Below are 23,908 nucleotides of genomic sequence, written 5' to 3' on the forward strand. Positions count from 1 at the left end.
TGGACCTCCAGCTAGGGTCACTTTTCCAATCAATCATGGAGCTGAAGCCCCTCAACTGGACACCCCAGCCCCAGGGAAGCTGTGGGCCGAGAGAGATTGGGGTGAACCTGGGGGCTGAGACGAGAGAGAGACCCTGTAGGCCTTGGTGTTCGCCCTGCCCACTGGGGTCAGAGCAGAGGGGCTCTGGCCTCAGCCAGGTGGGGCTTCCCACAACTCAGACCACCCCTGAGGAGGCTATGGTAGGCCACGGCGGGCTCCTGCTTTGCTACGTGGCTGGAAGGGAAGGGCCTGGACCCCACCCTGGAGCTGGTCTGCACTGGGCTTGGCCACCAGCCAGCATGGTCACAGCCATCGCTGGTGGGACTCTCAAGGGATCCCAAGTTCTACCCTGTCTGGGCCCACCTGTACCCGCTCTCATGCCTCGCACGAGCCCTGGGCCCTGAGAGGGGAGCAGGGCGCCCAGCCGGTCAAAGGTCAGGGCTGTGAACTTGGCTCCTCCCTCGGCCACCAGAGGGGACAGGTCGAGCCTCTGCAGGAACCCCAGGGCTAGTGCCAGAGCTGGCCGCAGGCCCGCATCACTGAGCCCTGCTCTTGGCAAGGCAACAGGCTGGCCACGCTCCCTTGCGGGGATACGGATCCTGCCGGTGGTAATCCAACGCATTTCTTAAATAAGTTAGTATTTATTCCGCTTTGCTTGGCCCCCACCCCTGCTGCCCCTTCCCTTAAGAAGCCAAATTTCCTGTATCAGATTATTGCATTGTTTAACCTGAATTTATAAAAGAAAGGTCCACGAAATGCAGGGGCATTGGCGGGCACCGCTCTGCCCAGGCGCAGGCGGGGCCGCCGGCAGCGGCGGGGGACTTTATTGCACGGACCCCACGCCCCTGCGACGTGGGCGCGTCTGGAATACCCGAGGGCAGAATGGTGGGGCGTGGGCCCAGAAGGGAGCTGGGGAGACAGTGACAAGGAGTGGGGACGGACAGGTGAGAACTCAGACTGAGGGACAGTGAGCATGGGTGTGGCGGCCTCGGGGACCAAGCTGCCACCCAGGAGGGCACAGGTGGCCCCAAGCACGTGTTCCCTAGAAAAGTAAGTGGGCGTGAGAACAGGGCTCTGCTGGGTAGCCTCGGACTGCCTCCTTCTGGTCGTTTCCTGATCCCTGTTGCGGGGACACAGCGGCTGTCAGGGGACCCCTGACCGGGCGCTGGCACGGCCTCAGACCATGGTGACGAAACTCGGAAAAACCCAAACCTGAATCCACCAGATGGAGGCTCATAGGCTGAGGGGCTCCTCCCTGTTCTGCTTTGCCCAGACCCAGTGTCCGCCTCCCTCCCTGGGCGGACAGCCTTACGGGCCTCTCCGCCGCAGCAGGGCCCGCGCTGGGGTCCACGCACAGCCCTGCCCGGGGCTGCCACCCTGCTGGGTGCACCCCAACCCCACTGCTAAAACCTGTGTGGCACCATGCCCTGAGCTACACGGGCCTGTTTACACTGTTACCCAGGGTGGGGGTGGCTGGGGGAGACCCTGCTTTCTTTGGGGGGCTCTGGAGGACTTTGAGGTGCAGCCCCCGCCCCTTCTCTGGGGGGTCGCTGGAGGGCATGGGAGGCTCTGTTTTGTGGGGTTCAGGAGGCACCGTGGCCCCTGAGAAGGAAGCCCTGGGTTCTGGGGCCATACTATGGCCATCATCTGAAAATGGGTCTCCGCCAGGGCCCCCCGCGTCCAGCGGCTCAAAGGCAAAGTTGGGGACGGTCAGGTGTTCTGCACGGCAGGGGGCCTGGGCCCGACGCTCCCCCCTGGCGGCAGGGTCCACCCCTGCCCCCTCCACGGGCTCCAGGGAGTCCCTGTGTGGCATGGCCTCACAGGACGGGGTCCGCCGCCGCAGAGTGGTGCTGCTGCCCTCGGCCACTGGGGCCCGAGCTGTGCCCTCGTCCTCCACTGGGGGGTCTACGGAGATGCAGGGCGGGCTCATCTTCTTCTTCCTCCGTGCCCCCAAGGCTGGCTCGGCCTCTGGGGCCCGAGCCTTTGCCTCCCTGCCCTCCAGGTGGCCATCCCCGCCCCCCTGCTCCCCAGAGGACCGCCTCTGCTCATCTGCCTGGCCGGGCTTGTCCAGGAAGCCCTGGGTGTCCACGCTGTAGAACCTCCGCAGGTCCGGGTCACTGCCTCCCCCTCCTCGGGCAGTGGGTGAGGCTGCGGGGCTCAGGGCCGAGCTGGTGATATGGCTGACCTCCTCGTCGGCAGGATCCGGGGTCTCAGCCTCCTCCCCTCCTGGGGCCAGTGGCCTGCCAGAGACACAGCGCTGCCCGAAAGCGTGCTTGCGGGTGCGGACACTGCTGGGCCACGGGGACCGGGGTGGGGACCGTATGGAGGCCCCCAGGGACGCTTGCCTCACAGGGGTCTTCCTGCCAGGCTCCCCCCAGCCCGGGCCGCTGTCCCTGGGGCCATTAACATGCCCTTCCTGCGAGTCGGTGCGCATGGCCTCCTGCAAGGAAGGACCCAGGATCCGATGAGGAACGAGGCCAGGCAGAACCCAGTTGGCAGCCAGGGATGCAGGAATGGCGCTCCCCAGAGAAGCCCCAGATTGGACTTATGACCCCCGAGCCTAGGGATCAGGTTGAGATGTGGCTGGGAACCACTGGGGGGGACGCTCTGTGCCCCAGCCCTGCCCGTGCCGAATACACTGCTCAGGACCAGCCTGCCAGGTGCTCACCACCAGCGCTGGTCGTGCCGTGGGACGGTGAGGACAGAGGGCTGGGGGCCTGAACTCCTGTGGGCAGAGCCTCACCCTGCCCACCACCACCCCAAGGACAGGGGTCGGGGGGAGGGAGAGGGTTCGAAGCTGTGGGGCTGGAGGGAGGTCTGTGGGTGCAGGCAAGGCTCAGGGTGCTGCAAGGCACTGAGGCTGCCGCCTGAGAAGGTGTGGTCCCCAAGGCCCTGCACTTTGTCTCAGGCTCCAGGGACATGCTCCTACTCTCTTCTCTGGTGTCCCTGTCCCTCACCCTTCACATGGTCGGGGGGAACAACAGAAGAACCCCCAGGCCTGGGCTGCAGGACTGGGGCAGCTTCTCCTACCTGTCTGCAAAGCAGCCGGCTGAGGCTGGGGGAGCGGGCTGCACCCTGAGGGGACAGGGCATGGAGAGTGTCGCTGTCCCTGGCCGGGGAGAGCGTGGCCACCGAGGGGACCTGGAGAGAGGTGCAGGGCTCCACGGGCGGGGAGTGTGCGGAGGTCACTGGGCCTGGGGCAGGAAAGCAGGTGCCCTCAGTGGCCACTACCCTACCTGAGGCCTGCCCCAGTCCCCGGGCCACCTGGAGGGGCCGTACCTGCGGCGGCCGCGCCCGAGCACATCTCCACGTCTGCTTCCCGCAGCGGGCGGGGGTGTGGGGCTGAGGCGGGCGCCACGGGCCGGAACATGTAACTGTCATTGGGCAGGGACAGCATCCTGGACACCGACACCTTGCGCACCACCAGCAGGCCGGGGGCGTCTGGGCTGTGCTGGGCCATGGGCCGGGGGCAGGCAGGCGGCCCCTGTGCCACCTCCAGCTCCAACTCGGCGTCCAGCTCGGCGTCCTCGCGGGCCTCCTTGTTGCTCTCCTCCAGATGCTTCATGAGCACGGCCACCACCACGTTCACCAGCACGAACTGGGCCACCAGCACGAAGGTGACGAAGTAGATGGGGGAGATAGCGGGCAGGTAGCTGAGACAGTGCTTGTCCTCGCGGGCACACTCCCGCAGCGTGTCCTGAGGGCGGGGCAGGCGGCTGAAGGGCGGCGCTGGGCGCCCCGCCTCCCCGCCCACCCGTGTGGGGTGCCCGCTGGTGGGGGGGCCGCCGCCGGGCTCGGGCTGGTACCTTCATGATCCCATTCCAGTTGTCCCCCGTGGACACGCGGAACAGCGTGAGAAAGGCCATGCCGAAGTTGGAGAAGGTGGCGTGCCGGCTCAGGCCCTCACAGGGGTTGTCCTCACTGCACTCTGCCGGGGAGACCCTCGCCCAGTCAGCCCGCGGGCGCGGCAGGGGCAGTGCACACCCCGGGCCCCGGGGACCACGCTGACCCACTGTGGGCCCTGCCCTACCCCGGGGAGAAGGTCCTGCTCTCCTGGGGTAAAGGGCCCTGGCCTCTGTGAAGACCGTGTCCTTTCGAAGTGGGCGTGGGGTGGGGACAGGACTGCTCCTCTCGCAGCCACAGAGGCTGCCTCTGGGCCTGGCCTGGAGCCCTGGCCTCAGACCTGGGGCTTTCCAGATGGACACGGTCTCTGTGGGTACACAGGTCAAGCCCGCCGTGGCAGCCGGTTCTGGCTCAGCCCCAGCAGATAGCACCCATGCTCCCCAGGCCTGCCTGTGGGGTCAGCACCCCTCAGACCTCAGCAGCAGGACAGGGCTGCCTTGGAGTAGGAGGCACGATGAATGACGGGCCAGGCCAGGATTCGTCGGGCCTGGGGTCTGGGGCACCAGCTGCTGAGCTCTGGGCAGACCTGAGCTGGGAGAGCCTCGTCAGCCACCTCATGGGCAGGCCCGCCCTGGAGGCTGCTCAGTTAGACCAGGTGCTCAGGAGATCCCGCAGGGGCTGGGTGGTCACAGAAGCCCCACCGGCTCCCTGCCCAGAGCCTTAGGCCTGAGGGATGAGGGACACCCTTAGTGACAATTAGGACAATTAGGAGGCAGGGGAGCACATGAAGCTCAGGGAGACTCGTGCACGGGTTTGTGGGTGCATATGGCCGGTGCGTACTTCTCGTGCTCAGGTGCGGCTCTGTGCCCCCAGCTGGGGCGTGAGCCCGTGTGTGCGTGCGTGCGTGCGTGCACGTGTGCAGATGCTCCCGCGTGTGTCTGCCATCCGTGCTGCTCTTGGGCAGTGAAGGGCTGATGGGGGCTGGGCCAGGGGAGGATGTGGCAGGAGGCCCACGCCCCGAGTCTGCCTGGCCGGCGCCCCAAGGGCCTCATGCGGTGGGCGAAGCTGTGCACACTCACCGAGCCTCCCAAACAGCTCCACCCCCAGGGCAGCATAGATAAAAAACAGGAGCATGAAAAGTAGGCCGAGGTTCCCTACCTACACAAGGAAAGAAGCAGAATGAGGTCAGGGGCCGCCTCAGCCCCCACCCGCTGGGCACTTGGCGCCTGGCGCCCCACCTCGCTGCCCTCACCCACATTCCCCACAGGCTCCCAGACACTGCCTTGGAGCCCTGTTCTGGACCCATCCCTCCAGGCGCTGGAGCTGTGACCCCCAGGGGCTCCTGTCCCGCCCAACACCCAAAGCCCCCCCCGCACCCCACCTCTGTCCCTGCTCTCCTCACACCCCCCTGCACCCTGGGCCGCAGACCCCACTGCCGGCAGCTACTCTGCTCTTCAGAGCCCCAGGGGTGTCCCGGGGGCCCCGGTGGACTCTGCACGGGGCCTGCCTCCAGCCTCGGGGACCCCATGGGTGCAGATGAAGCGGGGACCCTGCCCCCTGCTTGCCCATGGCTCTTCCAGCCTGTCCTCCTGCTGCACTCGGCGGGGCGCCCCATCCTCATGTGCCTCCCGTGACCCTGCCTATCCAGCACCTGTCCCCCCACTCCTCCCCGCCTGCCGCTCCCACAGACCTGGGCTGAGGGGGTGCTGAGGGGACCGGTGGGGGACAACTGAAGGGGGGAGGGTGTGAGGTGTGTGGGCATGAGCGAGCGGCTGGACGGGGGACAGACGACCGGCTAGCAGGGCTGGATGCACGGACAGATGGATACAAGGGTAGATGGATAGACAGATGGCTGGGCGGGTTGGCAGAGGGACTGGGTACAGCATAAATGGGACCATGGGTCTCTTTCAGCTGAAGAGGCCACAGAGGATTAGGATCGGGGCCGTAAGTGCAAGAAGTGAGGATGCAGGGCCTGAGTTGGCTCCAAAGAGGAGTGGGACCCGTGGCCAACACGTGGTCCCCTGAACTCCGACAAGCCCATCGGGGCCAAGTTCTCTGCCCACCACATCCAGAAGTGGACGGGGGAGGGGGCACTGGTTTCCACCCTTCCCCACAGAGGCCAAGACCCAGAAAGCGCCCGGCTCTTCTCTGCCCGCGCAGCTGAGTTACTCCCCGCACACACGGGCTGATTACCACAGTTTTCACAAGACCGAGGACTATGTGAGTGAACGACCCAGCGAGGCCCTCCCGCGCCTTGCGCTCCTAGGGGCATCTGTAATGCGCACCCTCGGGGCAATGATGCTGGACCGGGGTGGGGCTGCTGACCTACCTGGGGCAGGGCTTGAACCACCGTGTCCAGCAGAGCCCGCATGCCTGTGGCCATCTTGAGCAGCTTCAGCACTAGGGCCAGAAGCCGAGCATCAGTAGGGGGCGTGGGGCCTAGGCCGGTCCAACCCTTCTTTGCTGGGGGAGACCATGGGCCACCCCCATCCCTTACACTCCCCATCCCCCACACGGTCCCCAGGCAGATGCTACAGGGTGAGCAGAGGAAGGATGCGGAGCCTGGGCCGTGGAGCCCAGCAGCAGGGCCCTCTACCAGCCTTGGGGCAGCGGGGAAGGACAGGCGGGCCGCCTACCGCGGGCGATGCGGAGCACGCGCATGATGCGGATGATGGTGGGGTTGATGGGCAGAGCTGCGTTCATCTCGATCTCCTCCAGTGTGATGCCCATGATGGACAGCAGCACGATGGCCAGGTCCAGCTGGTTCCACCTGGGGCAGGTGGTGGGTGGGCTGAGCACCTCCATCCTGTGCCCTGGGCGCATCCCTCGCCACGACTCCGGCCGGCCAGGGGGAGGAGGGCTGTGGCTCTCAGGAGGCCCCGCCCCGAGGGTTCTCCAGGCCCTGGCGCCCGCCCCACACACCTGTCCTTGAAGAACCTCCGGAACCCAAAAGCCACAAGCTTCAGCACGGCCTCAAAGACGAAGACGATGGTGAACACGTAGTTGCAGTACTTGAGAGCCTCGTCCAGCGACTGCGAGCAGAGCGTCAGGGCTGCGGACGGAGGCTCCCGGCCCGCAGCGCCTGTGTCCTGGTCAGCCCACCCCACCTCCCCTCTGCATGTGGGGCTGGGCCAGGCCTCTGAGGCACGGCCTAGAGATACCCTTGTGGTGTTCTGAGCCCTCACATGGGGGACACCTACTGCTCCCGGCGCAGACCCCTGGCCCCACCTTGACCGGGCCCCCACCCACAACCCAGGGCGGGGCCACGCCAGACCCAGCGGAGACCACTCCCTTCCTCTGCTGGGGGAGAGGGGCGTCCCTTCTTCAAAACATGATGGGGACACAGGCACAATGGGGGGAAAATAAAAAGCTGACCACCTTACACCTGCCTGCCCCCTGCCCAGCTTGCTCCTAGGCAGCTGGACTCACAGATGTTCCCACAGCCAGTGTTTCCAGACTGAACCACTGTGGGGAGGGCGCTCCAGGGTAGGGGGCCCTCGGAGTTTCAACCGGTTTTAAAAAAAGGACGCTTTGCTCAAACCACAGCTTCACATACCCTGTAAACCCCAGGGAGGGCTCAGACCAAGCTGCAGACCCAGTACACCCCAGCTCTGATCCAGGCCACCCCACTGAGCGCCAAACCCTACCTAGGCCCACCCCCTCCCCGCCCCAGGGCTTGTGTCCCCGCGGCCCGTCCTGGAGGCAGGCTAGGCGGGCATCTCCAGGGGCCGAGCCCCACCTTGGGCTGGTTGTAGTGTTCCATGGACATAGTGATGACGTTGACCCCGATGATGAAGGTGATAAAGAGGTCAAGATAGTGGCTGGTGCAGAGCGAGTGGATGGAGCGGCGGGTGGGCGAGTAGTCGGCGTAGTAGGGCCGGCGCTGGGCCTCTGCAGGGAGAGGGTGTCCGTGAGCTGGGGTGGGGGCTGCCTGCGCCCTGGTGGCACTGGGATGTCCCTGCTCGTCTGCGGGGAGGCTGCAGCGCGGGGACTGCTGGGGGAGGGCCCTGGGCTCAGACACGGGGCGTTCGCCTGAGCCTGGAGGAAAAAATTTCTCCCAGGAAGAGGGACCCCTTCTATGAAGGAAGCGGCTCCCAGGGAGTCCAGCTCCTGTTGCTGGCTGGGACCACAGGCTGGGGGGCGGGGCAGAAGTGGGTCTCAGGAGCAGGTCGCCGTCTGATCTCCTGGGGCCCTGGCCCCAGGGCAGGTGCTAGGCGTGGGCCAGGCAGCTGAGACCCCACCTGGGCCCTGCTCGGTCCCCACCCTGCCAGGGGCTCCCGAGCTGGCCCTTGTGGTCCACTCTCCTGGGCTCACGGCAGGGCGCAGACACGTTGAGGATGAAGACTGAGCAGATGGGGGCCTTCCTGGAGGCAGGGCCAGTCCCGTCCCCAGCCCCAGTGGTTGCAGGGCAGGGGGGCCCGCCCCTGGCTCCATCTCAGTCTGGACATGAGCCACCCCTGGTCACCATGCCCACAGTGTCTCCCCTCCTTGTCCTCCAAGAGACCAGTGGCCACTGCCTGTTGTCTGGGCTCTGCCGGACCTCTGGTCCATCTGACGACGATGGCCATGACCTGGAGAGGTCCTGCACCGCCAAACAGTTCTGCCTGCACTAAACATTCTGTCTGCAGTAACTCCTTTAGGGCTTGTCAAAGTCCACTGAGCACTGGGTGAGGGCACAGCTGCCACCACTGGACACGGGAACACGCCTGGGCCACAGAACCCCGCGCAGGCAGTGCCCAGGGTGGCAAGAGCTAGGGCTGCCCCAGCCGGCTGGCCCAGGGCCTGGGAGGACAGGGGCTGATGGGGACCGACCCCTCCCTGGGACCCTCATGCCCCTTGGGCTGGCGTGCATCACTGAAGAACTTGGCTCAGCTCGTAAAGCCAGCGGCCGGCAGCCTGTCAGGCCAGGCCAGTACCGAGGATGCGGAGCAGCTGCAACTGGGCAGGTGTCCCAGAATGCAGCGGATCAGCCATGCGCGCAGCCAGGCAGAGGGGCAGGCCCGAGCTTGGAGGCAGCAGCACCGACACCAGGCAGGTGAGCCAGCAAATCCTCTCCCCTCCCACCGAAGCCTGGTGCCCACCCCCAGCCATCCCGTGCCCGCGTGGCAAGGGACCCCAGCAGGCCTGGCACCAGCCTGCAAAGTCCACCCCTCCCCACGCAGCCACGGAAGAACCGAGGCCAGGCCAGCCCACAGCCCCATGCGCTGGGTGGCAGAAGCAGGGGGGCTGAGACATGCAGGGCGGGGGTGGGGGCAGATACCTGGGCTGGGGAAAGTGCCTGGAAAGACAAGGAGATGGTCTGAGCTGGCCTCGGGGGGGTGGGGCGAGAACACTCCACACGGGGCAGGCTGGGTGGGGACACTTAGCAGCCCCCCCCCCCCCCGCGTCAGACGCCCTCCTTGCCCCCAAGCCAGCTGGGACTTCCCTAAGACCCTGTCTAACTCTGATGGCTTTGCTCGCTCTTCCCGCGGTGTGAGAACCCTCACAGGCATGAATCTGCCCCACAGCCACGGCAGTGAAAACTGGGGGTCTTGTTCGCGTCCTGTGCTGTTTGGGAGGAGACCCCTGTGCCTCCTGCCGTGCGGCCCTCCCCTGCCCCGGCCCCTCCTCCGAACGCCCCAGGGCAGGCCATCTGGGAGGGGACTCCAGGCCTGCCGTGCACACACAGGTGCTGCCTGGGTGCCCACCACACCCGTGGGTGAGGGAGGCCGGGGCCAGGCTCGGGTCCGGGAGCCCGCCTCTCCGCCGGACCCGGGTCCCACAGGCACGGGGCTCGCGCAGGTGGAAGGGACGACTCCCCCCACCCCCACCACCGCCCCAAGAGCGCCTTACTCCTGCGTTTTCGCTCCAGCCGCCGCTGCCGCTTCTCCTCGCGCCGCCGGGCCTCCTCGGCCTCCTGGTGCTGCCGGCACTTGTGGAAATTCTCCACCACGACGCCCACGAACATGTTGAGCACAAAAAAGCTGACGATGAGCAGGAAGGAAATGAAGTACAGCAGCATCCAGGGGTTGTGGTTGGGCACGGGCTGCGGCATACAAATGACACGTGGGTGCCCGTCCCCCCAGCCCCTCTTCCCAAGAGTGGCGCATGCACTCTGGGGTTAGAGATGGGGCCCCGAGAGAGACGGCTGGAAATTCTGAGGCTGCAAACAAGCCTCCTGGGGAGAGGTTCCTTGAGACGTCCCAGAAGACAGACCAGTGGGTCCCCACCACCCCCTGTACCTGCTGGTCTATGCCCACGGCATCCAGCCCGTCGTACATGATGTTCACCCAGCCGTCCTTGGAGGACAGCACAAACAGGGACATCAGCGCCTATGGGGTCAGAACAAGGCTGGTCACCGCAGCTCTGCCTCCACCCAGAGACATGGAGAGACACCACCCCCGCTGATGACCCCCACTGATGCCCGTGGTTCCGGTTCCCCAGAGGAGGGGGGCATGCTGGCCTGCCCGCGCCCCTCCCCCACCCACCCCTCCCCCACCCACCTGGCCCAGGTTGTCGAAGTTGTACTTGCGCCGCACCCAGCGGTAGCGTGCGGCCTGGCACTCAGCCTTGGTGGAGATGTTCCTGGTGTCAGCGCCTTCGCAGTAGTAAAACTTCCCTTTGAAGAGCTGACCAGGGTGCGGAGGTCACCCTGCGGGCCCGGTCCTGTGCCCCCGTCCCACCAGACCCGCCCCTGCACGACCGTCTCCGGGCTGCTGGGCTGCTGTGGACCACAGACCACCGGGCCACGGCCAGGCCACCCGTGGGCAAGCGGGGCGCGCACCTGCACCCCCAGGATGCCGAAGATGATGAAAAAGGCGCAGCAGATGAGCACGATGTTCCCGATGGGCCTGAGTGACGATATCAGAGTCTCCACCACCAACTTGAGGCCCGGAGCACGGCTGATGACCCTGGATGCAGAGCAGAGGCCCGTCCCTGATCGCAGCCCCCAGCCCCCCCGGCACCACCACCCCCCCCGCCGGCCTCCCAGAACCGCAGCCCCGCCCCGCCTACCTCAGGGGCCGCAGCGTCCGCAGCAGACGCAGCACACGCAGGATGCCCAGGATCTTGGCGCCACCGGCTGAGGCCATGGCTACGACGATGTCGACCAGGGACACCAGGACCAGCAGCCCGTCCAGCACATTCCAGCTGCTCTGCAGGTAGGCGTGCTCGCCGGAGACCAGGCCCAGGGCCACCACCTGGGAGGCGCAGAGGAGGGGGAGCCCAGGTGTGTGGGGGGAACGAGCACAGACGGCGAGGGCTGCTGGGCGGGACGGGGTTCCTCCCGGGTCTGCCGGTACCTTCACCATCATCTCGGCCACGAAAATCGCCGTGAAAATGTAGTTGGAAACGCTGAGGAAGACGCGCTCCTGCAAGCACAGAGTGGTGGGCGGGGCCGGCCCCCCCGCGGCCCCGCCCCCACCCCCAGGCCCCTGGGCCGCAAGGGCGCCTCACGGTGCTGCCCGGGTCGATGTCGGGCCTCTCTAGGGCGATGGTGACGCAGTTGAGGAAGATGAAGACCAGGACCACATGATCGAACATCTTGTGAGCGATGATCTTCTGGCAGGAGACCCGGAACCTGGACGGTGGGGCGGGGCGAGTGAGACGCGGGGGGCGGGGACACTGACCCAGGAGGCAGAGTCCGCTCCATGCAGGCCCGGCCCCACCCGCTGTGCCCCTCACCTGTTCTGCGGAGAGAAGAGGTACAGGGCCCAGGGCTCCCGGCTACGACACCACGCAGGCTTGTAGGGTTCCAGCACCTTGTGCAGGCGCAGGCAACAACTCTAGAGGAGAGGGGTGCAGGTCCTCAGGGCCCCTCCAGGCCAGGCCAGCCACCATCTGGCTGCCTCTGGGGTCCCAGCTGTCCCAGCCTCATCCTCCCCACCTGGGCACTGAGAGAGACCCACAGGGGGAATCCACGGAGACCACCCCCCCACGCTGACCCCCATCCTGCAGAGCTGCCCTGGGCAAGGTGAGTGCCTTTCTGAGGGAGCCTTGCCCTACCCTCCTCTGCATCTGGGGAGCTCCCTTGGGCGGGAGGCTGGGTCCACCCTGGGGTGAATCTGCTCTAGAGCTCCCCGTGGATGAGCTAAGGCCACGGGGCCTGTATCAAGTGCCGCTCAGCCTGTCCTGCTCCCCCGCCCCTGACCGGGGGTGCATGAGACCCCACGCAGGGCATGTCCCCAGTCCCTGCCTCTGGTTCTGCTTTGTGGAACGAGTCCACAACAGGAAAGAGGCATGGGGACGGGCCTCTACTCACATCCTCCATGTCGTCGTCAAACTCAGCTGGATCCTCCTTGTGGCTGTCGATGCGCAGGAAGAACTCACTGGGCAGGGCCAGCACCTGCCCGTTGCAGTCGTGGAACTTGGTGGGCAGCAGTGCGGCCGGCCGTGGGGGCCGCAGGTCCAGGGTGCTGCGGTGGTCCAGGGACTCGGAGCGCCGCAGTGGGGTGGGGCGTGTCCCCGGAGAGGCCCCTGCCCCGGGCCTGCCATCCTCCGCTTCCTCGTCTGTGCTACCCTTGCCCTCCCCGGACAGCAGAGACTCACGCTCCCCGCACTGGCTCCGCCGCTTGAGGCTGGGTGCGCGGCCCAGGCTGTTCCAGCTTGAGCGCCGGCTGCTCCGGGCACTGTTGGGGCCCCAGTGGGCACACGGCGAGCTTCGGAGGCTGGACTGTGTGGGGGGTGAGGAGTGAGCAGGGTCAGCCCAAGTCCCCTCACACATCCCGGGCCCTGGCCACAGGGGCCTCTCCTGACCAATGGCACTACTATTCACACCGTGGGTGGCACCTCCACGGGGGACACCTCCTTTACTGCGCAGATGACCCTACCACTGAGCAGCCAGCAAGGCGGCATTTCCACGGCACGCCTGCGGCCCAAAGCCCGTCCCCAGTGAGTTAGAGACGTAGGCAGCGAGTGTCCGAGGGCCGAGCCGGGCTGCGGGTGGCCACCTGCAGCCGTCGTGGGCTGGAGGGCCGGCGCAAGTGCTTATCCACAAGCCTGGGGCCAGCCTCAGGCCACGCGTCCTCAGACACCGCCCCAGCGGCTGAGGTGCGGGGGCCCAAATCTGCTCCTAACAGGCAGCGCCTGGGACTTATAAAGACAAACTGAGCTGCTGTCTGAGGAGAGACAGGGATTGACCTCTGCTGCCTCATCCTCCCTGCTGTCACTCACTTCCCCTCCCGGGGCCAGCACGGGCCGGGCTTTCCCCTGCTACACCGCCCGTCGCCCAGCTCGGTCCCCAGCAGCCGGGCTGGATGCATCTATGCTGCTCAGCCTGGCAGCTTCTCCGTTACAGACACACAACATCCTGTCTCCATGTCCACACCCCCCACCCCCAGCTCCCCCTGGGCGGTGAGCTTCTCCCCCCCACCCCCCCCGGCCCACCCTCCCCGCCTTAGAAGCCGCGGTGGGCCGGGTGCTGGGCAGAATCTCCTGGGTCCTCGTGAAAAGCCCCATGGTGCCGGCTCTGTGGGACGCCCGCCTGGCTTCCATCACGGGCCGCCTTTCCACCGTCCCTTTCATTGCTCCTTTGATGCACGCTCTGTGCTCTGCCGGCTTTTATCTTTTATTCCCATTTAGAAAAGAAACTCCCCGCCTGGTATTCTGCTGGAAAGGGGTGCCACACGTTCCCACATCTGCTCTGCTTACGCTCCTTCTGCAAGAGCGGCGGCTCCCACCGCCATTTATAGAAAAACAGAGCGCCGGCCTCCTCCCCTCGGGGACAGGGATTTGTGCGGTGTGACCGGGGGTGTGTGGGACCCACACTCATCTGTGGGAGAGGCCACGAGGACCGGGCGAGTGGGGTGCGCTGAGGCCAGGGCAGGGAAGGGTCCCTACCAGCGACTTCTGGTCGCCCAGCTGTGGGTCCACAGAGCTGCTGCTGCCACGCCGCGAGTCCAGGAGGCTGGGGGCCGGGTCCAGGTGTGGGGAGCTCTTGGGGGTGGGCATGGGCGTGGCCGCTGTGCGCATGATGAGGGGAGGGGGCAGGCTGCCGCGGCCCTCCAGGTGCCCGTTGGGGGTCACAGCCAGAGAGTACATCTTCATCTCTGGAGAGAGAAGAGGGAGGCTGGTACCTGCGCGGCTTCCAGGAAGGGACTCCGCCGGCCCAGAGCCTGCCCACGGGAGTCCCAGCACCACCACGCTCACCCGTGGCCCGGAGATCCCGGAACTTGTCAAAATCCTCCTCCAAGTGGGTGGATGTCTTGTCTTCATCCGTGTCGGACCTGTTGGCGTCCCCCTGCGCCCCGCAGAGCGGGAGGCACAGCTCCCTCAGGTGGGAGCCATCCGTACCCAGCACCCACGGGCGGACTCCCTGGGGAGGGCTGGGCCAGCCTGGAGGCAGGTGTGGCCGGGAGGGCTGGGCCCCGAAGTGACCGCCAGGGCCAGGTGTGGTGGCTGCAGGATGGAGGAACCCACCCTCCCTGTGGCAGTCTGGGCGGGACTCCCACCCCTCACCTCTGCCTGGAAGCCCTCCACCAGGATGGCCACCAGCAGGTTGAAGAGCACGTAGTTGCCGAAGGTCATCAGCGCCACGAAGTAGAGAGCGGCCCAGGAGGAGGTGGAAGCCATGCCATTGTAGAGGACGACGTTCCAGTCCTCCTGGGTGAGGATCTGGGGGGAGGGACCGAGAAGCAGGGAAAGCCCCAGACCAGGGGAGAAGGGGCGCCGGCAAGCCCAGGGGTGGCAGGGGTTCTGCAGGGCATCCCCCCATGCCGGCCTCAGAAAGGCCAAGGCACACACTCGGGGGCTGCTTGGAACAGGACGGTGGTTCTCCTGGGGACCCCCATTCCCACTGGTGGTGCCCGCCCAGGCTTTACCTGGAACACGGTGACAATGGCCCACAGCAGGGAGTCAAAGTTCTTCCTGTCGGGGACCGTGTCTCCGGTGTCTGTCGTCAGGCTGAACTTGCAGCCAAAGAGATGCATGCCCAGGATGCTGAAGGCAGAGCAGGGGTGTGTGATTTTGGGGACGGGTGCAGGGAGGCGGACAGCAGGTGAAGTTCCGCGTGGTCACCTCCACACCCAGGGACTGCTCTGCCATGCCTTCCCCACTGGCCTGGCCCCAGCCTTCCAGTTTACAGGGCCTCCCTCCTGGTGCCCAGGGCCCAGCTGCTTCCAAATGGTTGGTGGGGAGACTGAGGCTGGGGTGGGAGGGACCCGGGGTGCCGGTCTCACTCAGCCTCCTGAGCCGTCCTCTGCCCCAGCCCATCATTGGGGCTCGACCCCAGGCCAGGCTGGCCAACAGCGGGCGCTCAGCACATACCAGCTGAGAGCTATGGACTTGGGCCTGGCTGCCCCCACCCCTTCTCTGCTCTCTTTGGGGCACAGTCCCCGACCCATTCATCTGGGGGCCTGTCCCATCCCCCCATTCAGCTGTGAGCACATGAAGGGTGCTAGCGAGTGACTCCACGGAGCCATCCATCTGTGACGATACTTGGAGGCTCCTGCCCCCCAGCCCCAGGAGCATGGGGCGGCGCAGCGGGGAGGGGTCTGCCCCTATCGGTGGGGCAGCCCACCTGAAGATGAATATGAAGAGCATGAGCAGCATGCAGAAGGTGGCCACGTTATCCATGGTCTTCATGAGCACCACCAGCTGACGCCGCAGGGCGGGCATGAAACGCACCAGCTTCAGCACACGCAGCAGCCGGAAGGTCCGCAACACCGACAGGCCACCGTCCGCCTGCCCGATGATCTCCCAGACGCTGTGGGCCGGGGCGGGGGTCAGCAGGGTCCTGTCCTCTGGCCACAGGTCCCTGCATGTCCCCTTCCCAAAGCAGGGATGCCGGCCGGAGCCATGGCGACCCGCCTTGACCCCCTGGCCGAGAAGAGGCACAGCTGTGTCCAGGCACCCAGGAGACTGAGGAGCCGTGGCGGTGTCACTGAAGCCCGCTAGTTAACTGTCGTCCCTGGTGGCTGCCGACCCCCCGAAGCTGCCGGAACTCGGGCTCTGGCCTTCCCCATCCTGTGCCTTTCACGGCTAGCTGTGCCTAGCCTCCTCCCTGCTGGGGGATCCCCTGCACTCCGAGGGCCCTGCTTCCTCCTGGGGGATTACCCCAGATTCTCCCACTCCTTTGTGTTGACTTGGCCGCAGCAGACGCCCCACAGGCGAGCTCGCCTGCCTTGCAGGGGCTGAGACCTACGTGACCTCCAGCTGGGTGGCTGAGCGCCTACTCTGTTCCTGCAGGGAACAGCTCCCCTATGTTCTAGAAACAATCTGAGATGCAACGGACTATATGTAAGTGGCAGTGGGGAGGAACTTGGCCCCAGGGAGGGGACTCTGCCGGTGATAGCCTGTCTCTGACTGGGGCTCAGCTCCCTCAGGAGGTATTTGCCTGACCCTGGAGCTTCCCGGGCCCCTGCGGCCCAGGTGGGAGATAAGGGACCACCTGATGACCACGATGATGCCGTCAAAGATGTTGTAGGGGTTCCGGATATAGCCCAGCGGGCCGCATGCCAGCAGCTTCAGCAGCATCTCCAGGGCGAACATGCTGGTGAACACGATGTTGCTGATCTCCAGGGCACTGGTCAGCTCATCGGGCTGTGGGTGGCAGGGAGGCCGTCAGTGCCCCCCCACGGCTCCCACCCCGCCGTGAACGAGGCTCACTGCTCCCAGGAATCCAGGAGCAGGTAAGGCTCCACGAAGGCGGCCGCTCAGAAGCAACCTAACCGGATGCTGCCTGGACTGCTGCCCGCCCGGCGCGCCCACCCCGGCTGTCCCGGCTGCCTGGGCCCTGCTGGACTTGCCCAGCGGCGCGGCTGAGCACCGGAGCAAGTGCGAGCCATGGGAACTGGGCCAGGAGCACTTGCTCCCGGGTTCCAGGGTGGGCGTGGGGGAGCCCAGGGTACAGACGGCACGGGTGCCGCCTCTGATCTGCTGCCCTGGTCCCTGCTGGCCTCACACGCCCCTTCCTGGTGGTACACACTCCAGGAGCCTTTCTTACTGAGGCATGCTGCCTCACCTGTGTGTCCGCGCATGTGTGTGCGTGTACACACCGTGCTAGTGTAAATATTCCCACGCATGTGTGCACGCCTGAGCATTTACCAACACGTGACCTGCTGTGTGCACACACGCGCACCTGCACCGGTAAGCTTTGCACGTACGCACACGTACACGACAGAATACACACAAATGTGTGCATACATGCAGAGGCTCTTCCTTACCAGGGACTCCCCTAAAGCCTCCCGATGTCCCTGCCTCGGCTCCCCCCTACCCAGAAAGAGCCTCCCCACACACAGCCTGCTGAAGTTTACCACTGCTTGCGTTTTCCCCAGATTGTTCCTGAGTGAAAAAAATCGTTTAAGTGGCCAGAAAAATCCAAGAGTGGGACACAAGGAACTCCCATTTGGTCACCAAGGTGACCCAGCCTGGTCCCCAGAAAGGACCCCCTCTCTCTGCCGAATCTGGCCGCTGCCCTCCCTGCTGGGCCCCGGTCCAGGGCAGGGGTCGAGGAGGGCCAGCATGCACGGTTGACAGCTTCCACAGCTGCGGGGGGGCCACACATGACCCCCCCGCCTCCTCCTAGGGGCCACTCCACACTCCGGCCTTTTGTGACCGCCAAGGAGCACCACAGTGGGCATGGCCAGTGGCCCTGGCTCTTGTAAGGGGAGCCCCTCTATGAGAGCTAAGCTGGGGGCGTCCCATCCTCAGAAGCACCACTGGGTGCATGTCCTTAGCCCCCGGTGCCTCTAGGTCTGTGTGGCCTCCTCGGACCCCAGGTGGGGCTAGAACCTCCACACGGGAACCACGCCGTGTGTGTCTGTGTTCACTACTTGACAGAGACCCAACCCACGAAGGAGCCGTATCTGTCGAGTGACAGACAAAAACCTCCTGTGACAGACCACACCCAGCTCCAACCCATCCCTGGCCCCCGACCTCCATGAGCCCATCCACGGGGTCCCACAGGAGGACGTGCTCCCCAGGGTCACGAGGACCATCCTGACCCGCCCCCACCCTCACCTGCTCGTGGTACTCAACGCCCATGCTCAGTGTGTTGGTGAGGATGGCCACCATGATGCCGCGGTTGAAGTACTTGCTGTCCACGATTCGGCACAGCTTGCCACTAAAGGTGGCCCAGACGTGGCCAAGCCCGCCCTGCTCGCCCGGGGCCGCCCGCCGCTGCGCCCGCGGCCGTGCACTGCCCTGGCTTGGTGCATCTGCTGCCGGGGGGAACTGCATGGGGTCGCGGTGGTCACCGTGCCGCACATCCTGTGTGAACTCATACACCATGTTGCCTTCCGAGCCTCCGCTCTCAGAGTCACTGAGCTCGAAGTCAGGGTCATCCAGGGCGCTGGTGCAATACGGACAGTTCTTCAGCTCGCAGGTCAGCGTGCCCGCCTGGGGGCTGGGCAGGGGGCAGGGCACACTCAGGCCCGACAGGCGGCTGGGGGTCCGGCCCAGTCCTGCAGGGAGAAGGGCACAGGAAGGGTCAGGCCATAGCCCAGCAAAGCTTCCGTGGGGTAAGCGGTACACGCGTGCGCACCCTCGGCAGAGACGCTTAATCTCCCTGCAGACGCGCCATCCGTGCCATCCATAGAAACAGAACGCGAGCCCTTTTCTCGTACCCACATTCGACAAGTGTAATTAACTTCAACGTTCTACCTGACCCAACATGTCTGAACCATCGTGGCTCTGATACGAGAGAGACGCAAAAACTACCCAGGAGCCACCATATACGGTTTTCTTGTGCGGAGTCTCCGGAGCCGGAGGTGTGTCTCACGCCAACGGCATGCCGTGGCCTCAATGCACCACAGCTCCTGAGCCCTACGGACCAGGCCGGACTGGAAGCGCACGTGCCATGGCGGGCCGGCCACACACATCCCTGCCTGCTCCCAGATGCACTGTGGCCCGCGCTCCTGCACACACCATCTGGGAAGGCCTCAAGGGCTGATGGGACCCAGCGTCCCTCCAACTGCCCGTCCAAGGGGGGTGCAGCTGAGTCCCAGCTGGGGGGGACCATGAGTATATTGGGGCCCACCCTGGCCCCTTCCCAGACCCTTGGGAGCTCTGTGACCCCAGTTTTACCTTCTGCTCCCTGTGCCCCAGCATCCCCACCCAGAAAGGGGGCCAGCCACAGACATGGGCGTGTGGTCTCTCCCGGGGCCAGGTGGGCCAACGGGACATAAGCCTGGAGCTCTGATGGGGTGAGTCAGTCTTGGAATTCTCCTACCCTCGTTGGCAAAAGCTGTGTCTTGCTCACATTGGGGCTGCTTGGGGCTGACTGTAGGGTGGAAGGAGACCCGGTGCCCTCTCTCCGGGCCGGGGGTGTCAGAGTCCAAGACACCCGGGCCCCCCCAGCTCCCTTCTTACGGAGCTCAAAAGGAAAAAGGAAAAAGCTAGGCTCATCGAGGTACTCAGGGCCTTCCTGGAGAGCACGCGAGCGGCAAAGACATCCCAGAAGTCCCGTTTCCTCACGGCTCACCCAGCCCAGGTCCCACCTCCTCTGCACAAGTGGGGGGTGGGTCCTTACCATGTTCCCCGACCAAATGCTGGATCTTCTCATAGGGGTCGGCGCCCCTCAGGCTCAGGGGGCTGTGCTCTCCGGCACCTGGAGGCCCGCTGACCCGCTTCCCCTTGGGCCCGGGGCCGGTACCACCTTTGCTGCCCCCTATGGACGAGGGCAGGATGGTGGGGTAGTTCATGGCACCCAGCCCCGTGGCCACCTTGAGGCTGGCGGCTGCCGTGCCTGTGGCGTGTGCCACCCGGGCCCTCTCTTGTGGCCCCTCCACGTGGCAGTCCGCGTGGTACACACTGTGCACCGACTCGGCGTCAGGGGGCCCACGGCCCGGCGAGGGCGGTGAGGGCAAGGCCCCGGCCGGCACTAGCCTGGTGTCCCCGGGGCCGGGCCGGCGTGGGCTGCCATGGCTGAAGTGGTAGTGGTGGTGGTGGTGGTGGTGGTGGTGGTAGACCAGGTGGTGCACGGAGGCCGTGTGCCTCCCCGCCTGCCTCGGCCGGCGCCCGGGGCCCTGGCCATGCGGGGCGCTGCTAGGGTCCACCTTCTTGCACCAGCGGCTCTGCCAGCGAGCGTAGAGGCGCAGCGTGCGTCTCTTGACCTTGCGGCAGATGTGGCCCACGTACTTGAGCAGCTCCTCGTAGCAGCTGCCCGGCTCCGAGAAGCTGGCCAGTGTACTGTCATCAGACAGGTACCGCGCGCGCTGCTCCCGCATGAGCTGGTTCTCCCGCTGCTTGGTCTCCGAGAACTGTGTGGCGATCACCACCAGGCACAGGTTGATCATGAAGAAGGAGCCCACCTGCAGCAGGCGGGCAGTGGTGAGCCTCCCGTGACCCAGCCGCGACTCACTCGCTGGGCTGCTAACCCAGGGAGCTAAGGAAGAGGGTCGCGGGGTGTCAGGGGCGGGAGGGGCGGGCAGTGGGGGCGGGGGCTGCTTCTAACACGGCAGTGACAGAATCCTCGAGGGAACACTGAGCCCTACTATGTGCTGCCTGTTCTCAGGGCCAGGGCAGACACCCTAGGATGGTGGGGTCCCTGCTGATGCGAAGCCAAATGTCAGCACCTGCCATAGGCGGCTTGGAGTAAGTGCCGCTTGCCCATCTAGACAACCCACATGTGGACAGTGGGGGACACGCAGGGCGGGGGTGGCGGGGAGACGCTCCTTCCCATCATCTGTACGGTTTGCCCCCTCCCCCCAGGGCAGACCTTTCCAAACCCCTTAACTTCCCCTCCTCCATGCAGGATCACCCTCCAACACTCTCTGCTCGTGGTCAGAAACAAGGAGGCAGGACGCCTGTCTCTGTTCACAGCGGGGTCCTCGCAGACCCTGCCTGTGACAGCTCCGTGTCTGGAGGCCCATGTACACCGTGGAGGGCCGTGCCTGGCAGGGAAACCCACACTAGAGAGACCCATGCCTTTGGGGTGACCTGTTCTGTGCAGTGCTGTGTCTGCAGGCCCATAAACAGGGGGGAAGGCTGGGACCCCAAGACATGGTCCTGCGTCTTCTGTAGCCTCCAAACAGGACCCAGCCGTGAGAGGGCCTGGGGTGCTGCCTGAGGCCTCCTGGAGGTGGGCTTCACCCCCCAACTACCTCCTGCTGGGGGCCTGGCAGAAGTCCCTTGCCACCCCGTGGGCAGCCCTGGCTCTCTGCTGCCCTGCCCTGCAGCTCAGCCAGTGCAGCAACCCTGAGAGTCAGCGGAGGCTGGGAGGGCATGGCGTCGGGGACATGACAACGCCCACCGACAGGGGACTTCTGGGGTCTGCGGCCGGCTGTCCCGCTGTCAGGGCTCCTCCACCCACAGACACTGGTGGCCGTGAACACCCCACCCAGCCCCCGGGACTCGCCCCGTCGCCCACACTCACAATGATGAGCAAAATGAAGTAGATGAAGTTGTAGAAGGAATGGGCATCCATGACGTAGTACATTATGTCCACCCAGCCCTCCAGCGTGATCACCTGGGGGGGCAGGCGGCTGCACACACGGACGGCCCTGGGAGGGTGGCAGGGGCCTCCTCGCCTGCGTCCCCCCGTGGCCCCGCACACGCAGTGCCCTCCCACCCCCGCTGATGGGGAAACTGAGGCCCAGGCCCTCAGCCGAGAGCAGGGACCCACCTGGAAGATGGCAATCCAGGCATAGCCGATGTTGTCAAAGTTGATGGCGCCGTTGTGGGGGTTGGAACCGCCTGAGCGGCACACGTTGTAATACTGGTTCCAGTTGATGCAAGCGTTGTGGGCGGTGCCTGCTGCACCCTCGGCCTGTGGCTGCCCGTAAGCCTCCCAGCCCAGCGTGCACTCCACGCGCAGCTCCCGGCGGCTGGGGATGTGCGAGCACTTCTGCATGCCGTTGTCTCGGCGCGAGGAGCAGATGAAGGGGTTCTCCTCGCCCTCCTCCGTCTGGTAGTACGGCCGCAGGAAGCTGAGGTTGTTGTTTCTGCAGGCAGGCGGGAGGCACACACCCGGAGAGGGATGCACAGACGAGAGAGAGAAGCAGAGATACAAAGAGAGACGCAGACACAGAAAAACAAAGAGGAACAGTGTGAGATACAGAGTTGGAAGAGATAAAAACAAGACATAAGTGGACAGAAACGATGAAATGGACAAATTAGCAGAAAAAGAGACAAAAGCACACATAAAAACAAACATAAAAAACAGGACTAGATCCAAAAGACAGAACCCCAGTTAAAAATACTCTTGAAAAGGGCGTGTCCCTAGAAGTGGAGCTGAAAGGCAAGAGCCTGCTGGGGGCAGAGCCTGCTGAGAGCGGAGCTGGAAAGGAGGAGCCTGCTGGGGGCAGAGCCTGCTGAGGGCGGAGCTGGAGGGGAGGAGCCTGCTGGGGGCGGAGCCTGCTGGGGTGGAGCTGGAAGAGGAGGAGCCTGCTGCGGGCGGAGCACCTGGGGCTGGAAGAGCCTACTGGGGGCAGGGCATCTGGGGTGGACTTGGAGGGGAGGAGCCTGCTGGGGGTGGGGCTGGAAGAGGAGGAGCCTGCTGGGGGTAGAGCACCTGGGGCTGGGCTGGAGGGGAGAGCATCAGGGGGTGGGGCTGGAGGGGAGGAGCCTGCTGGTGGCACACAAGCCAGAAGAGCCCTTAAGCCCCTGCACCTGGCAAAGGTGCTGTCCAGGAAGCAGCGGTTCCGAAGCAGGCCGGCCCACAGCTGTACGCCGACGATACCGAAAATGAAGAAGACGAAGAAGCAAAGCAGAAGGACATTCCCGAGCATGGGCAGAGTGTCCAGCAGCAGCGTGACCAAGATCCGCATGCCTGCAGGGGCAGGGAAAGAAGTCAGCACAGCAGAGCCCTCCCGGGCTCCTTCTAGTCCCCCGCCCCTCTAGTGGGCCCTGAGCCCTCCCGCTGTTCACAAATGGGTATTAGCAACTCCGGGGGGGACTTGTACTGAGTCCCCACACATTCCGCAGGCCCTGAGGGAGTCCAACAGCCCCAGCCTCAGGGTCCCCCAGGAGCTCAGGCTTTGGGCTGCCTCCAACACTCAGGAGCCTGGGGTCTTACAAGGAGAATTTCTTCCCATGCCCTGTGCAAATTGCACTGGAGGAGAGCCCTGCACTGGAGGGAGGGACCCCCAGGGCAGGTGGCGGTTTTTTGAGAGGCAGTTTTGAAGCCCTTGTGCCTGGGCGCTGGATGAATGCAAATTAATCTGGGAGTGGGCCAGCCAAGCCCTATGTGCCCCCCACTTACCTGGGCCTATCCCTTCCCAGACCTCAGCAAGGATGACTCCTTTCCCCAGATGAGCAAGGGCAGGGCCAAAGCAGCACACTGCACCCTGGGCCAGGGGGTGGGGAGGGGGCAGGTGCAAGGCTTCGGGGAGCAGCGCCCCAGGGAGGGGGGCTGCGCGGCACATGGCAAAACAGGCCCCTGGGGTCACGGGGGGCGAGCCACAGCCAGGAGTGGCACTGAAATGTCAGAAACGGCTGAGAGGAAGATTCACGAGGGATGCACGGGATCAGGAGGCACGTGCCCTGGCCAGACATCAACTGGCTCAAAGGGTCACAGATACGATCCAGGGGTCAGAGAGAACCCCAGGCACCCAGGGAGATGCAACGATGAGTGTGACCTTTTGGGGCTCATTATAAGGAGCATCCGATCCTGTCCAGGGCAGGCTCCCTATTTGGGACAGGGGGGTGTCCCCAGAGGAGGCCAGGCTGCTGGTGTGCAATGCTGGATGCAGACAGGCTGAAAAGGACACATCTGCAGGGATGGGTCTCGTTGCCACTTTACTGCGCTCACAGGTGGGCCCAGGTGGGCAGACCGTCTGTGTGGTGGGCACCAGGCACAGCTGGGAGCCGCACACATCACCTCACCTCACACAGCCTCTCTGGGTACCACTAACATCTGGCTGTTACAGTGGGAAAACAGAAGCTCAGAGAGGCTAACTTCCCCGGACTCACAAGACATCTGAGCGCCGTCTGACCGCTGAGCATAGAGCCAGGTGGGCAGGTGGAAAAAAGGCCCAGGGGTCCCACAGCACAGCACACCTCCATGACCCCAGCCCTTTGGTGGAGCGGACAGGCCGGGGGAAGGACGTACCTGTCCCTAAGGGTGTGCAACTTCTCAGGGGAAGCTGTGGGACCTGCCCTGACTGCCCAG

The 23,908-nt window shown here is 65.1% G+C and overlaps 1 protein-coding gene and 1 long non-coding RNA gene across 4 annotated transcripts in view; one reads left to right on the forward strand and one right to left on the reverse strand.

Moving 5' to 3' along the window:
* Window positions 1-749: 749 nt before the first annotated feature.
* CACNA1H (calcium voltage-gated channel subunit alpha1 H) overlaps window positions 750-23,908 on the reverse strand; it is a 59,867-nt gene continuing 36,708 nt past the window's right edge. Inside the window, exons 5-34 of one of the 3 annotated variants that reach the window (XM_081820357.1) lie at window positions 22,408-22,567; window positions 21,422-21,740; window positions 21,173-21,265; window positions 19,328-20,108; window positions 17,818-18,260; window positions 16,247-16,398; window positions 15,377-15,562; window positions 14,679-14,796; window positions 14,317-14,472; window positions 14,008-14,098; window positions 13,699-13,907; window positions 12,122-12,532; window positions 11,545-11,645; window positions 11,317-11,440; window positions 11,163-11,231; window positions 10,876-11,060; window positions 10,646-10,772; window positions 10,365-10,490; window positions 10,104-10,193; window positions 9,715-9,907; window positions 9,143-9,160; window positions 7,622-7,773; window positions 6,805-6,914; window positions 6,519-6,652; window positions 6,208-6,282; window positions 4,962-5,036; window positions 3,846-3,967; window positions 3,319-3,736; window positions 3,070-3,233; window positions 750-2,479 (exon numbers count right to left, since the gene is read on the reverse strand). In XM_081820357.1, the coding sequence (XP_081676483.1) occupies window positions 1,472-2,479; window positions 3,070-3,233; window positions 3,319-3,736; window positions 3,846-3,967; window positions 4,962-5,036; window positions 6,208-6,282; window positions 6,519-6,652; window positions 6,805-6,914; window positions 7,622-7,773; window positions 9,143-9,160; window positions 9,715-9,907; window positions 10,104-10,193; window positions 10,365-10,490; window positions 10,646-10,772; window positions 10,876-11,060; window positions 11,163-11,231; window positions 11,317-11,440; window positions 11,545-11,645; window positions 12,122-12,532; window positions 13,699-13,907; window positions 14,008-14,098; window positions 14,317-14,472; window positions 14,679-14,796; window positions 15,377-15,562; window positions 16,247-16,398; window positions 17,818-18,260; window positions 19,328-20,108; window positions 21,173-21,265; window positions 21,422-21,740; window positions 22,408-22,567 (6,410 nt within the window). In that variant the 3' untranslated portion in view covers window positions 750-1,471. Of the gene's footprint in view, window positions 2,480-3,069; window positions 3,234-3,318; window positions 3,737-3,845; window positions 3,968-4,961; window positions 5,037-6,207; window positions 6,283-6,518; window positions 6,653-6,804; window positions 6,915-7,621; window positions 7,774-9,142; window positions 9,161-9,714; window positions 9,908-10,103; window positions 10,194-10,364; window positions 10,491-10,645; window positions 10,773-10,875; window positions 11,061-11,162; window positions 11,232-11,316; window positions 11,441-11,544; window positions 11,646-12,121; window positions 12,533-13,698; window positions 13,908-14,007; window positions 14,099-14,316; window positions 14,473-14,678; window positions 14,797-15,376; window positions 15,563-16,246; window positions 16,399-17,817; window positions 18,261-19,327; window positions 20,109-21,172; window positions 21,266-21,421; window positions 21,741-22,407; window positions 22,568-23,908 lie in introns of those variants that run through there. The other 2 variants (XM_081820358.1, XR_014145406.1) reach the window with 2 other exon arrangements.
* LOC145721609 (uncharacterized) lies at window positions 14,308-21,212 on the forward strand. Its single transcript, XR_014145407.1, has 7 exons — window positions 14,308-14,464; window positions 15,234-15,511; window positions 15,638-16,487; window positions 17,133-18,181; window positions 18,371-20,127; window positions 20,312-20,391; window positions 20,552-21,212. It is a non-coding gene; the product is annotated as an uncharacterized LOC145721609 (long non-coding RNA).

This window comes from Leptonychotes weddellii, chromosome 5 (genome assembly GCF_054177405.1).
Source record: "Leptonychotes weddellii isolate Sample4059 chromosome 5, ASM5417740v2, whole genome shotgun sequence".
Taxonomy (NCBI): Eukaryota; Metazoa; Chordata; class Mammalia; order Carnivora; family Phocidae; genus Leptonychotes; species Leptonychotes weddellii.